Below are 15,480 nucleotides of genomic sequence, written 5' to 3'. Positions count from 1 at the left end.
CAAATTTCCATAGACACATCACACACGGTGACAAATTTCCATACACACATCACGTGTGGTTACAAATTTCTATAGCCACATCACGCACAGCGACAAATTTCCATAGACATCACGAACGGAACAAATTTCCATAGACACATCATGTACGGTTACACATTTCCATAGACACATCATGTGCGGTTACACATTTCCATAGACATCACGTAAGGTTACAGATTTCCATACACATCACGTACGGTTACAAATTTCCATACACATCATGTACGGTTACAAATTTCCATGCACATCACGTATGGTTACAAATTGAATTGCATATGATGGCACATACAATTGCAAATATCAATGGATGTGGCACATATGGTTACAAATTGACATGCACGGGGTGGCACGTACAGTTAGAAATTTCAAAAAGTCATTGCAGCATTTGCATTAAATATAAATCGTCACAAGGTGCATAGACATAACCACAACATAAAGGAACAGCAGATAACAAATAGATAATGACAATGAAAACAACAAAGAAAAACCAATGATAATATAAATTTGGAACAGTGATGGCTTTATTAAATAATTACACCTTAGCCTGAGAATCAAAGTACAGGGTGTTTCATTAAAAATGTAACCCCATTAAAGTTGTGAAATTTGTATTTTTAATACAATTTTTATTTCTATTACAGGTTTGTATGAAGCATCATGTGGAGGAAAAACTGCAATCATTCAGTCATACTGTTAATTTTGAAAATGGCATGGCTAATTGAACAAAAGATCTTCATTGTGGAGTTTTGCTTTGCTACATCATCATTTAAACAGACTCAAACACGATTTAGAAAAAAGTTCAAGACCAGATTAGCCCCAGATAATTGTGCTATTTTTCGAATGATAGAGGTTTAAGTCCCACAGGACAGTGCAGAATCTTAATTGCTCAAAGTCAGGTCGCCCGAGGACTGCAAGATCACGAGAAAACATTGAAGCCCGTGAAGCAGTTTTGAGGAGCCCCAGGAAATCTCTGCGTCGTGGATCTCAAGAAATGAACTTATCTTTATCAAGTACAACAATAATTCTGAAGCAGGAACTAAAAATGTACCCGTATCGTATACAGTCAAGAAAAAACGAACAGACAATTATTTTGCGTGAAGATTCACACATCATCACACAAACACCTTTGTTTGACGAAATGTGAAAGGTTTGAGATAAAAAATGCAAAGGGATCCAAATTTTCGGAGTATGTGTGGTTTTCTGACGAGGCTCACTTTCTTTGAAGTGGTCATGTTAACTCTAAAAACAACGTGTTTTGGGATTCTAGTTCTCCTTACGATGTTCCTAAAAGGCCGTTGCACAACCAGAAATGAAATGCATGGGTTGCCATAAGCAAATCAGGCTTTTTTAGTTTTAAGATTAAGGGAAATCGGTAACCGCAGCCATTTAACGGTAGTTGAATGTTATCCAGAAGTTCTGGGTTGTTCTGGGTTGAATTAGCGAGGAAGCGCCACATCGACAGGGCTCTGCAATGGTTTCAGTAAGATGGGGCCACATTTCACACTTCTTACAGATCGATACAGTGGCTACAACAGAAATTCGATGATCGGATCGTCTCTAGGACGGATGTTGAATGGGTGCCCCATTCTCTGGACCTCAACCCACCTGACTTCCATCTTTGGGGTTACTTGAAGGAAAGAGTGTACCAGGAGAGAACCTGCAATTTTCACCAACATTAAAGCCATTCCGGTTCAGGAATGCAGCCGAGGTATCGACAACTTCACCAGGAGATTCATATTATATATGTGCCTACTGCAGCAGGGCAGCCATTTAGAACACGTTTTGTAAACTGACTTCGGAAATCACTAGTTTCCTTTTGGTGTTACTTTATTCTACAGATATTGCAAAGATTCTTATGTACAAGTTTAATATTGTTTCAATGGAAAATTTAAAAGGTTTAAAAACAACTTTGGGTTACGTTTTATTTATGAAAGGTTTTTGTATCACTACCACTTAGAACGAGCCACATTTCGTCAAGTGGTGTCATGTTTGAGTGCTTCTAGAATGCAAAACAAAACAATCAGCATCAATGTAATAGTGAAGACGTATAGACAAACAAATAAAAGAGCCGTTAGAAAAAATCTCTTGTAATCTAGAGACGTTAAGGAAATACATTCCAAATGATAAAATGCTTTATCTACACGAGCTAATTCTAAACTACTTCAGGCAAGTAATCGTTTGGAAGAAAATCACAATCCAAGTACATATCAAACTACAGTGAAGTCAATGGTGCACCACTGCAAAACACCATGCTTCCCTCCTAAAGCAAAGTTGAAAGATGGCAATAAGTTCCACCAGGAATGGCCCAATATCAAATTTTGATTTGAAAAAATTCCCCCATTTTGACCACTGTAACTCAAAGTCCTCACCCCCTGGGTTTTAAATTTACATCATACTCTTCCAGGTTAAAGGTCAAGGTGAAATGGCGTTCTGGAAAAAAAAAAAAAAACGTTTTTTTTTGGTTGTCGCTCAATTTTGCAAATGCGGCATCTTAAAGACCACTTGGTCTTCCAAGGTGTTCTTGCATCATAAGTGGATTTGCACTCAAGTTGTGCACCTGATATTTGATTAGTGTTCTTGACCTACTTTTTTGGATTGTGACCTAATTAACAAAAAAAACATGGCAAATCTTTTGATCCTTTTGATCATAAGTTGAATAATTTTCCTCTGAGTCCCATGATGTGGAGTTTTATGGATAGATTCTAGAAGGGGGCACATTTTCTTATTCTACACTCTATCCATTGATGAATGTCAAGGTCATATGGCGGTATTGGCCATCATTGGATCGCGGGCCAAGGGTAAGTTGCGGGCAATCGCTTTATGATCGCAGATATCAAATTCCAAAACTGATGACAAACGCCATTCAAAAAAAATATCTCAAGAGTGGTACCAGGACTATCTCCTGATACAACTCACGTCCCACTTACCTAGGTGTGATTCCAGGTATTAATTTTAGTCTGTGATTTTTGGTCTTTATAAATGTCTATGTTGTTCAGGTAAAATGATGTTTAGCTCTCATCATGTTCTTGTGATCCATGTAAAAATAAAGACATCTCCCTATCCCAAGCCCTATCAGTTCATGAGAATGACCAAATAGCCCACTCCTTGACCAGCTGCCAAAGTCCACACCAACCCCTCACCCCACTTTCAGTTATTTTCTTCGAGTTGTGAAAATGCCTTTCTCAATCCATAAAATCTTCTTCCTCTCTGTAGTCAACAGAGGTTATCACTAACCATTTTCTACATTCCTTTCTACCCATTATTTGCTTCATCTGATGGAAATCTGTACGTTTTGTTTCCCTATAGCCACACCAGTACGTATGCCTTACCATGCCTGGTGTTGACTTAGCGGTTAGGGTGCTGACTTGGGATTCTAGGGTCCAGAGTTCAAATCCTGGTCGGTCGTTGAATTCACACCAGGTGGGGTTGGCTCAGCCTGTCATCCTTCCCAGGTGGGCAAAATGAGTATCAACTTATTGGGATGAAAGCCAAATCGAGTATCCTGCGTAGGAGTGACGCCTCGACCTGGATTGTGCCCAATAGACAAGAAACTGCTTTGGCAGCCATATGCATCTGATGATGTGGGAGTGGACATCATCATCATTGCCCTTACCATTGATGGACTTGACAGCATCTACAACAAGTGACAGTGATCAAAGTCCTCCAAAAATGTGAACCTGGAACCTCCATTTATTAACCATTGCCTCCGTTATCAAGGCTAACCACTGAGTACTCGAACAAGCATTGAAGGTGCATCCAAGGTCAGGTTCCGAGTCTGACGATGAACAAGAAAATGGAGACAATTACCGGTTTAACTCTGAAATGTTGGAAAAAAAGCCTGACCAGTTTCAGCAATACAATTTTGTAGAAATTTCCCAGGGAAAGGAAGACGAGAACAAGGATAATGTGCAGAGCATCGGCCATTTGAACATAATGGTTTTACAAGGACATATAAAGTCTGCATAATTTACGGATTTTTTTAAAGTCAAATACCAAAAAAGCAGGTTTGGATAGTCCCAGATTTGGGTAGTCTCAAAAGGCTCGGTGCTGCACCCAAGCGCGGCCTAACCTGACGCTTCACCTACTGAGGCCAAATGTAGTGCTTCACCCTTTGACGTGGTCTGGCCTGCTTCTACCTGCCCTGTGTGGTCTGGCCTACAACAAACTGTCATAATGATCTGAACCACCAAATTTAACTGGCAATGGGATTCAGTAAAGAGCAACATAAAATAAAACAAAAACAAACCAAACCATTCATCTTTACAAAAATTCACACCACACCACCGCCTGTTTCACACAGAGAAAACATTCCAACATCAGAACGAGCAAACATGGGAAAGTGAAATAAATAAATAAAATCAAACTATCAATAGCTTACTAATAAACAAACAAATATTAAAAACCTAGGCCCACATTACCCACAAAAAGCAATTTTCCGCTCAATGATAAACTAAATACTCTTGCTCTTACTCTTACAGTAACTCTTACTATGTCTCTCCGAAAAGATCGACTGGACAACCCTCCCATCTACTTTCTCAACAATCCTCTCCAAGAAGTTCTGTCGCTCAAGCTTTTGGGTCTCACTATCTGCCGTGATCTTTCTTGGGAAAACCACATTTCCAAGCTGGCCTCCAAAGCCAGTCGCCGACTGGGCATCCTCCGTCGTGCGAAGACCTTCCTTGGCACACCTGAGCTCCTCACCACATACAAGGCTTTCATCCGCAGCTCAATGGAATACCGTTCTCCCCTATGGGCCGGTGCTCCTGCCTCACACCTAGCTCGGCTTCACGCTGTTGAAACCGAAGCTTTCAGAATCATTGGAATCTCCCGCGATGAAGCTATCTCTGAGGGCCTTTCACTCACTCACCGCAGGCAGGTTGGTGGTCTTTCTGTCTTCTACAGACTCCTCTCCGGCCTTGCTCCCCCAGCTCTCTCTGTGCTCTGTCCCCCAAATATTCCTACAGGTCACACAAGATCTGCCAGCAACCCTCTGATGGTTAAACTGCCGAAATCTCGGCTCTCTGCTCACCTTCACTCTTTCATTCCTCTTTTCTCCCGCCTCTGGAACAAACTCCCACACTCCCTTCAATCCCACTCCTCCCTCCAGGTCTTTAAAACAGCTGTTCACCACCATCTCTTATCTTCCCCCATCCAAAACCTTGATCTTTTCTACCCCCGCTAATTCACCCCAGATCCACCTTGTTTGAAATTCCAACTTCTTTCCTGGAAGTCCTGGCAGTGTCCATATGTTTTATACCTCTCCCACCCCCCCCCCCCCCCGCCCTTCCCATGCCTCCCCCCCCCAAAGCCCTCTCCCTCCCACAGATCTCTCGATGTCTCTCGGTCCCTGCTCTCAAATGTTGTGTTTGTGTCCTTCCCCCTCTCTCCCCATCTTGTCTACCACTCCCGATGTTATATGTTTTATGTGTCGGTTTGTCTTTCTGTGTGATTAATGTTCGCTCTTTCACGAGCCTCGATCTTGTATACAACAAAAAAAAAGAAAAGCCAAAGCCGTTTCATTTCCCGAGATAACAAATATGGCTGCACACATCCAGTCTGGTGGAGTTAACGACAAACAAACGGACAGAGGACACAGAGACAGCAAACTTGAGTGCAAAGCTGGGACTTCATACCTTACAGCAGCCAACTGCACCTTCAGGATAGGATCTCCTAAGCCAGTAACAATCTGGTCCATCATAGACTCTGTCTCAATTACCTGCAAGACAAGGAAGGTAGCAGCCAATCACTAAGTAGGACCTGCCTGAGTACTCTGACTCAGCCTAGCCGCATCTATCCTTCCAATAACCTGAAACCCAATCAAATGGCATCCTTTGCTTGCATTCTAAACTACAACTTCAACTTGTGCACAAGATAATCACAACTAAGGAACAGAAAAACAAGTCAACAAAATTCTCTTGTAAAACCTAAGGTACAGCCACCGTTTGTAAGCTAGCGTTTAAACAAGCAAACCTGGACAGTAAAGCTGGGTGCTATTCAGACGAAGAACAAGTTAACAACGGAACAGATAACAGAGACAGAAACAGCCTCAATGACAAACTAACGAAGAGCAAAGCAGTTGCAAAACAAATACAACAATCAGGATGTGGACACTGCACCATTTTGCCTCAACTTGGGGAAGGTTAATGAAATCAAAGCGAAGGAAGAGGACAGAATGCAAGTTGGCAAGCAGGCCGAGATATCAATGCAGCGAGTCCATAACTTCTGATAAGCATGACGGCAAACAGCGACACATCAACCTGCGCTGGTACAAGTTCAGTCTTTTATTTCAACATGCCATCATCACATTAAAACGGAAGTGGTGTCGAGGTGGGGGGAGGGAGTGAGGGGTAGGTATTTGAGGTTAGACACAATGGCAAACATTCATATAAATGGCAGTTCAAATATACTGGTCGATTGGCCCGATGATAATACAGGTCAAGCGCACCCTCACTAACTAGTCTCAACGACGAACTAGAGGGAAGACCATTGGTCCCTTGTAAAACCCGACGCCCGTGAGCCCGATTGACGAGTAAAGCAATGTTCGGTTACAATCACTGTTTAGCACAATTGTAAACACCAACATCGAGAACCTCAAACAGCTCTTTCCTTGGCAAATCAACGAAACCCTCCCTTACACTGCACGGCACTTATGAAAACTTTCAAACTACTCGGTACAGAAACTTCACGAAACAAGTACACACATCGACTTTAGACGCGTTCAAGTATGAAAAAAAACTTTCATGCGATAAGCCACGAGGTCCCAAGAACATCATTTCTCAAAAGAAACACCGGAGAGAGAAATCTAAAGTTCATCCGAAGAACAAACACTTTGTATTTGCATCAACCAAAAGCGTCGTCTCGTCTCAAAAAAAAACTCGTGACTTCCTACTTACCACTACTCACCAGATAAACAAAACGTTTTTTTGACATCTTTGATCTTGTATCCAAATACCAGTGTCACTCAGCATTTCTGCCATGTCTAATGGTCCAAGGAGAGCACGTCGAAGTCCATCATTTTAGTGGATCACTGCTTACTTCACCGGCAAGACCACGACGTACTTCAAGCTTCGCAAACTGAATTCTGGCCAAATGCCTTTGGGCCTGCATTCAAACTACCGCGTGACCGTTGCATTTTGGATGACGCAACGGTGCAGCAGTGATAAATACTTTGGGCCTCAAGACCGGCAGACCCTTGGGGCTTAGCTCTGTCCCAGGCAGGCAGCTTTAGCCTCGTTCACCTTTTTCCGAATGTCCTCATCGTTGGCTCCAAGCGCGGCGTACAGCTTGAATGCGGCCTGGCGCAGCTCGTGCGAATGTTTCAGGTCGTGGTCCAGCTGTAAAGGAACAGGAGAAATGAGCTAGAGCCATGGTACATCAGGGTGAGGTGAGGAGCAGCATAAAGCTGTTAAATGCGATACAGATGCACAGCACAAGGTAGTGTGATGATGCAGTACGGTACAGCGCAATATAATGAAGCACACCCGTTTTATGTCGGCAATCGGGCTCACGGGCGTCGGGTATTTGAAGTAGTCGGCCAACGTGGGTATCAGTTGATCCGTGATGCTGGCCAAGCGCTGCAGCTCGATGTCCATCTCAATGAGGTAAGCGAGAGTTTCTGCCCCCTCCACCCGTTCCTCGAGTAGCCGCTCTTTGCTGCACATCCGCACCAGGCAGGGCAGCGTCTGCACCACAACAAATCAGCATTATTAGGCTGTGCACCACAACCACACACAAACAGTTAGTTAGTTAGTTAGTTAGTTAGTTAGTTGAGGGTCTCACATACCCCCATCACTTTTTTAAACAATAATTGCGTTTCTTATGGAAACCACATTCATGATTGCACCCTCTCTCTTTATCTCCCCTTCCCGCTCCCTCTCCCAAGCAAGAAAAACTGTTTTCAGTGAAAGACATACCCCAATTACTTTGCTGCAAAAATAAAATGAAACAGTGCACATTATGTTATCACATGGTATATCTGCATGAAACCAATATGCGATGTACTGGTCATTTCTTGAGAGCCCACTCATGGTTCATCAAATGCCTTTCGCTGCTTGCTTTATAAGCACTGCATCAGAACTCAAAAGTCTGAGAGAAGTGGATGTGAAGATGTTCGGGGTGTTTGGTTGAAGGGGCGGAGGGAGGGCGGTGGGTCTAAGGAAAACAGACATAAAGGTGCCAACCCAACAAATTTGCTTTGATGTAGGAAGTAAAATGCTCACTTGAATTAGTTTATTCAAATTTTCACTTTGGAAAATCAAGGGAAAAAGCAATACATTACAATAAATAAGTCATTGATGAATTGCATCATTTACAGGGGGTCAGTGTTTTGTTTTAGGAACCTCTGTTGGGATAGGGGAGGTGGAGTGAGGAGGGGGGGAGTTCAACTGTTACCTTGAGTACAATGACAACGTCGTCTGTGCGCAATGCTCCAGCACGGCACATGTATGTCAAACTGTGAAGCAGATACACAACGGCAAAAATGAACAGTCTCAGAAAAAGAAAAAGAAAAAGTGGAATGCGGAACACATGACTGCAGTATTCTTAATAATGGTTGTGATGAGGCACAAAGCAAGAAATTAAACAGATAGGGGGTGGGTGGAGGGAGTTTAGCAGGGACAGACGAGGGTAAAGGGGGAGTGGGTAAGTATCAGAGAGGCGAGATAAGTGGTGGGTAACTGGAGGGGTGGGGCAAGGGGTTGGAGGAGTATCAGTGGGAGAGTATCAGTGGGGGAGATGAGTGGTGAGTGATTGGGCGTGGAGGGGAGGGATGGATGGATTTGGAAATATCAGTGGGGTGATAATTGGTGGGTGACTGGGGGGAGGGGAAGTGGGTGGAGGAAAGATTCCGATAATGCCAATTTCCAGAATTATCACACCTTCAGAAAAACTCCCACATCACATTTATTTATGGTAAGGTAAGTATGTTCTGCCCAAACCTTCGTGCTTCTTAACACCAATGGGAAGGTCATATCTGGGGCTTGTTGATGCACAGGGTAAGATTAAAATGATATTTAATATTAACCATGTTTTGGAGTAGAAGGGAGGGGAGGTGCAATGACACTTCCTAATGTTCACGTGCTACACCCAATTTAGGTACAAGCTGCACCATGAGCAATAGCTTATTGGATTAAAGCCACACATAAGGCTTTTATTAGTGTACAGTGGCCTGCAAAAGTATTGACACCCTTTCATTATTTCCTAATGAACTTTTTTTTATTCATAACTGAAGAGATCAAACTAAACATTGTTGCAGTTGAATTCGGTTACATGTCAGGAATACCTGCAATAACATGTACAAACTACCTTTGGTGGCGGGGGCAATAAAAATTCACTGGTTGCAAAAGTATTCAGCCCCTTCGGGTTAGTGCTAGGTGGAAGCACATTTTGTAGCAATGGCTGCCATGAGTCATTTTGTGTAGGCCTCAACCAGCTTTGCACAGTGAGAGGGTGAAATCTTTGCCCATTCTTCATGTGAAAATTGCTCTAGTTCTGCCAAGTTTGATGGGGGTTGTCGATGGAATGCAATCTTCAAGTCTCGCCATAAAAAAAAGTTAAATTGGGTTCAAGAAAGAACTTTGACTGGGCCACTCGAGAACATTTATTTTCTTCTTATTCATCCACTCCAGTGTGGCTTTAGCTTTGCGCTTTGGATCATTTTCCTGCTGAAATGTGAATCTCCTACCCCGTTTAATTTCAGATACATGGCTGACTCAAACAAGTTTTCATCAAGGATTCTCCTGTACTTTGCACCATTCATTGTCCCTTCTATCCTGACAAGCTTACCATTTGATTTTTTTGGATGATTTTTGACATACATTTTTTTCAAATGTGTACCCATTGGCCGAACAACTGTCGGACCACACCCACATCTGTTGTTCGACTTCACCCATCATAGTACCAAGATGAAATGATATGGCCGCCAACTTGTTTCCTGGTGGGCTAATTATACACTGCCCGGCTTTGTTCTGTCAGATTTCCATTGGCTTTGTTGGAGTTGAGTGTTATTATTAGTAAGGTCTAATCAAGCTCGTACGTGCCTCCCAAAAAAAAATTGTACGACATAATGTTTAAACGGCCCCATATGTGTGTTTCGCAATCAGCCCATTACCAGATTTTTAAAGCCAATTCACTCACACTGGCAAAGTCCCGTACCTCGAATGACTGTGCACAGGTTTTTATGAACAAAAAGTTTATTACCACAGAGAGTGCAGGAGGGCGGAAGAGATACACATGACAAAAGAGAGGTAACATATATAAAATAAATCCCCTGAACTCAGAATCACAATGAATGTTATTCATTTACATGGGAACGCAGGACAGACACGGCTCTATCTAATTTTATTCATTCACATGGGAACACGGGACAGACACGGCTCTAGCTATCCTTATTCATTCACATAGGAAAGCAGGACAGTCACGGCTCTATCTAACCTTATTCATTCACATAGGAAAGCAGGACAGTCACGGCTCTATCTAACCTTATTCATTCACATGGAAACACAGGACAGACACGGCTCAATCTAATTTTATTCATTCACATGGGAACACGGGACAGACACGGCTCTAGCTATCCTTATTCATTCACATAGGAAAGCAGGACAGTCACGGCTCTATCTAACCTTATTCATTCACATGGGAACACGGGACAGACACGGCTCTATCTAATCTTATTCATTTTCATGGAAGCACTGGACAAACACGGCTCTATCTAATCTTATTCATTTTCATGGAAGCACTGGACAAACACAGCTCTATCTAATCTTATTCATTCACATGGGAACACGGGACAGACACGACTACCTAATCTTATTCATTCACATGGGAACATCGGCAGACTCGTAATTGATATTAATCCAAACCATGAAAACCCTCGGAGATCAATTGTATAATACCTTCAACAGCAAGGATGTGAGTCAAGTGGACAATGGAGTGAAAAAATATATATTTTGTGTCCCAGGTTGTGCCCACAGTGCAGTCATTCTTGTTCAGTAATGGCTTCTTTCTTGACATTTGTCAATAGCGGACAGCTTTATGAAGGGAAGGGGATATTATTTCTTGATGATCATTGACCCCCATCTCAATATAGAGCCTTGCAGATCTTTCAAAGTCATTGTTGGATTTACAGTGACATCCCTAACCAGTGTCCTGTGCCCGGCTGCTGAGCTTGGATGGGCAACCTGATCTGGGTAGTCTGGTTGGTATGATACATATTCCCTTCCTAATGATAGGTTTCACCGTACTCAAAGGGATAATGAGCTACTTTGAAATGTTTTTGTAACCCTCTCCTGAACGGAGCTTCCCTACCACATAATGACTGACTTCTTTGGAAAGCTCCTTGGTCTTCATGTTTGCCTTGTTCGTTGACCAAGTGAGTTTCACCTTAAAACTCCGTAGATACAGTCGTGGCCAAAAATATTGTCACCCTTGCACTTTAAAAAAAATAATGCACCATTTCTTCCAGAAATGTCTGAAATTTAAAAATCTTTTAGTGTCCACATATGTATTTCTTTGGTTTGCAGCAGAACAAAACAAAAAAAGCTGAAAAAATAACTAAATCTTAGCTTATTCCAAACAGAAATCCTAAAATTGTCCGGACAATATTATTGGCACCTTTTAGAAGATATTATACACTACATGGCCAAAAGTATGTGGACACCCGAACATCACACCCGTCGAACATCTCATTCCAAAATCATGGGCACCAATATGGAGTTGGTCCCCCTTTTGCTGCTATAACAGCCTCCACTCTTCTGGGAAGGCTTCCCACTAGACGTTGGAACATTGCTGCGGGGATTTCCTTCCATTCAATCACAAGACCATTCGTGAGGTCGGGCACTGATGTTGGGCGATTAGGCCTTGCTCGCAGTCAGCATTCCAATTCATCCCAAAGGTGTTCGATGGGGTTGAGGTCAGGGCTCTGTGCAGGCCAATCAAGTTCGTCCACACCAATCTCAACAAACCATTTCTGTATGGACCTCGCTTTGTGCACGGGCGCACTGTCATGCTGAAACGGGAAAAGGCCTTCCGCAAACTATTGCCACAAAGTTGGAAGCACACAATCATCTAGAATGTCATTGTATGCTGTAGCGTTAAGATTTCCCTTCGCTGGAACTAAGGGGCCTAGCCCTAACCATGAAAAACAACCCCAGACCATTATTCCTCCTCCACCAAACTTTACAATTGGCACTATGCATTCGGGCAGGTGGCGTTCTCCTGGCATCCACCAAACCCAGATTCGTCCGGCAGACTGCCAGATGGTGAAGCGCGATTCATCACTCCAGAGAACATGTTTCCACTGTTCCAGAGTCCAATGGCGGCAAGCTTTACACCACTCCAGCCGACGCTCGACATTGAGCATGGTGATCGTAAGCTTGTGTGCGGCTGCTCGGCCATGGAAACCCATTTCATGAAGCTCCCGACGAACAGTTGTTGTGCTGACGTTGCTTCCAGAGGCAGTTTGGAACTCGGTAGTGAGTGTTGCAACCGAGGACACACGATTTTTACGCGCTACGAGCTTCAGCACTCAGCGGTCCCATTCTGTGAGCTTGTGTGGCCTATCACTTCGCGGCTAAGCTGTTGTTGCTCCCAGACGTTTCCACTTTACAATAACAGCACTTACAGTTGACCGGGGCAGAAATTTGACAAACTGACTTGTTGGAAAGGTGGCGTCCTATAACGGTGCCACGTAAAAGTCATTGAGCTCTTCAGTATGGCCCATTTTACGGCCAATGTTTGTCCATGGAGATTGCATGGCTGTGTGCTTGATTATATATACCTGTCAGCAATGGGTGTGGCTGAAACAGCCAAATCCCTAATTAGAAGGGGGTGTCTGCATACTTTTGGCCATGTAGTGTATAATTAGATTTCAAGCAGGTGATCTCCTTTACATTGGAATTGAACTCACCTGTGGTGAGTTGCAGGTGCCTGCAATATAAAAATCACTCATTCAACCAGTTTGAATGGAGAAAAAGAGTCAGTCTGCTGTTTTGTGTCACTGTGTGTACCGCAATGAGCATGGAGTAAAGAATGAAAACCAGAGAATTGTCTGAGGAGGTCAAGACACAAGATGATAGCCAAGCATGGACAATCTCAAGGCTACATGTCCATCTCCAAAGACCTAGATGTTCCTGTGTTCACCGTACGCAATGTTATCAGAAGGTTTAAGGCCCATGGCACTGTGGCCAACCTCCCTGGACGTGGCCGCAAGAGAAAGCTTGATCGAAGATTGCAGCGAAGGATTGTTTGAATGGTGGAGAAAGCACCTCAATCAACTGCCAAACAGATTCAAGTTGACCTTCAGACACAAGGTACGACAGTCTCAACTCGCACCATCCGTCGCCAACTCAATGAAAGACTGTTCTATGGGAGGAGGCCCAGGAGGACCCTACTGCTGAGAGAGGGGGAGAGTGAGGGAGTGAGGGAGTGAGGGAGAGAGGGAGAGAGGGAGAGAGGGAGAGAGGGAACACGACATAAGAAAGCCCGACTGGAGTTTTCCAAAACGCACCTGAACAAGCCAAAATCCTTCTGGGAGAATGTCCTGTGGACAGATGAGACCAAATTAGAGCTTTTGGAAAGGTACATCATCTCTATGTTTACAGAAAACAAAATGAAGCATTCAAAGAAAAGAACACCTGACCTACAGTCAAACATGGAGGAGGTTCAGTGATGTTTTGGGGTTTCTGTGCTGCCTCTCGCACTGGGTGCATTGAATGTGTGCATGGCATCATGAAATCAGGAGATTACCAAGGCATTTTGGAGCACAATGTTCAACCCAGTGTAAGAAAGCTGGGTGTCCGTCGAAGGTCATGGGTCTTGCAGCAGGACAACAACCCCAAACACACTTCAAAAAGCACAAAGGGAGGTTTCAAGACATAACGCTAAAATGTTCTAAAGTGGCCAGCAATGAGTCCAGATCTAAATCCCATTGAACACCTGTGGGGAGATCTCTAAACAGCAGTTGGAGAAGGCACCTTTCAAATCTGGGAGAACTGGAGCAGTTTGCACAAGAAGAGTGGGCCAAACTGCCAGTAGAGAGAGAGGTGTAGGAAGCTCATTCATGGCTATGGGAAGCGCTTGACTGCAGTTATTTTATCCAAAGGCTGTGCTACCAAATATAAAATCTAGGGTGTCAATAATTTTGTCAATACCATTTCTTTTTATTTTCTGATTTAAAAGGATATATTAAGATCTGAAACAAAAACAAAGGTTCTGTAATATTAACAGTGAAATAAAGAATTGTGGAGACCAAATACTTTTGTCAATTTGAACTTATTTTTAAGAGAAAAATTGTGAGTTACTTGAAAAAAGTGCAAGGGTGCCAATATTTTTGGCCACGACTAAGTGGGGGAGTTTAATTTTTGAGTTAAACCACTGATTACATGCAGGTGAAACCTATTACACTTCTTTTGTAAACTTTCAAACAAATAATTTACTCCTGAAGTGATTTAGGGTTAATTAGGCAAAGGGTTTGAACAATATGCAACTGAGAATCATCAGATTTTCTCTGTTAATCTAACTTATTCACATTTTATCTGCATTTTTTTTAGCTTTACCACTTTGGAGTAGTTTGTGAAGACTCTATATATTTAGTTTGATTTGAAAGCATCATGAAATAAGCTCAGATGGCATAAAAATGTGAAAACTTTGGATAGGGGTGAATACTTTTTCAGGTCACTGTATATAAATAAAAATGAGTGTGTCCGTCTATTTTCCAATTTCTATCACTACACTGTGTATGCATAGTGTTACGAATTTGGTAGAGCAAAATGTAGAGCAGAGTAGATCTGAGTAGGTAACATGCTTCGAGATGTCGTGATAAGGAACACTTCCTGTAATAAGTCCATGTTTAGGCGATTTGTCAGGTTAAGATGTCTGCTTGTGAACATACCAGGATGTTCGAGTGTTAAGTAGTTAGGGATTAAAGATAACGCCCCTGAGAGTCCAACCTGGTCATCAAACCTTTGTCCCTTATGGCAATGCACACCTGTAGACACTTACTTAGGTCCCTAGCGCAACATTAAATAATTCCCTTCCCTGACAGTGACTTTGGAAGAAAACGGACAGGAAACCAGGCCAGGACACCGCCGATGATGGCCGCCGCCACCTACACCTCCGGCAGGCCTATCCACCTCGAATAGCACGCGCTATGGCCATGCTACAGGGAACGAGTGATGGGTTGGCGCGGTAGGCGCGAACCTCCAGCCAACTAGTCGGTGGAGGGCACTGATTGGGTGGCGCGCCAAGGCTGACGTCACCGCGGCAAGGTTATAAAAAGGACGCGCTTGGCTCAGAGAGAGAGCGAACTCGGGCTTGGCTTGGCGCGGTACTTGGACTTGGACTTGGCTCATAGCGTGCAGTCGCACTTGCGCCCTCTCCCCTTTTTGCCATTCTTCTTGGTTCTGAGTTTGTGCTCGTGTTGGAGATCGACCTCGTGTGGAGCTCGCT

At 43.3% G+C, this 15,480-nt stretch overlaps 1 protein-coding gene across 2 annotated transcripts in view; it reads right to left on the bottom strand.

The window, feature by feature from the left end:
- ARMC8 (armadillo repeat containing 8) overlaps positions 1 to 15,480 on the bottom strand; it is a 131,123-nt gene that overhangs the window by 31,514 nt on the left and 84,129 nt on the right. Inside the window, exons 11-14 of one of the 2 annotated variants that reach the window (XM_068122640.2) lie at positions 8,428 to 8,488; positions 7,518 to 7,718; positions 7,275 to 7,370; positions 5,670 to 5,752 (exon numbers count right to left, since the gene is read on the bottom strand). In XM_068122640.2, coding sequence (XP_067978741.1) covers positions 5,670 to 5,752; positions 7,275 to 7,370; positions 7,518 to 7,718; positions 8,428 to 8,488 — 441 coding nt within the window. The remainder of the gene's footprint in view (positions 1 to 5,669; positions 5,753 to 7,274; positions 7,371 to 7,517; positions 7,719 to 8,427; positions 8,489 to 15,480) is intronic. The other variant, XM_068122641.2, reaches the window with a different exon arrangement.

The sequence above is a fragment of the Myxine glutinosa genome, chromosome 7 (assembly GCF_964187855.1).
Source record: "Myxine glutinosa chromosome 7, kmMyxGlut1.1, whole genome shotgun sequence".
NCBI lineage: Eukaryota > Metazoa > Chordata > Myxini > Myxiniformes > Myxinidae > Myxine > Myxine glutinosa.
This window is presented reverse-complemented; position numbering and strand designations above follow the sequence as displayed.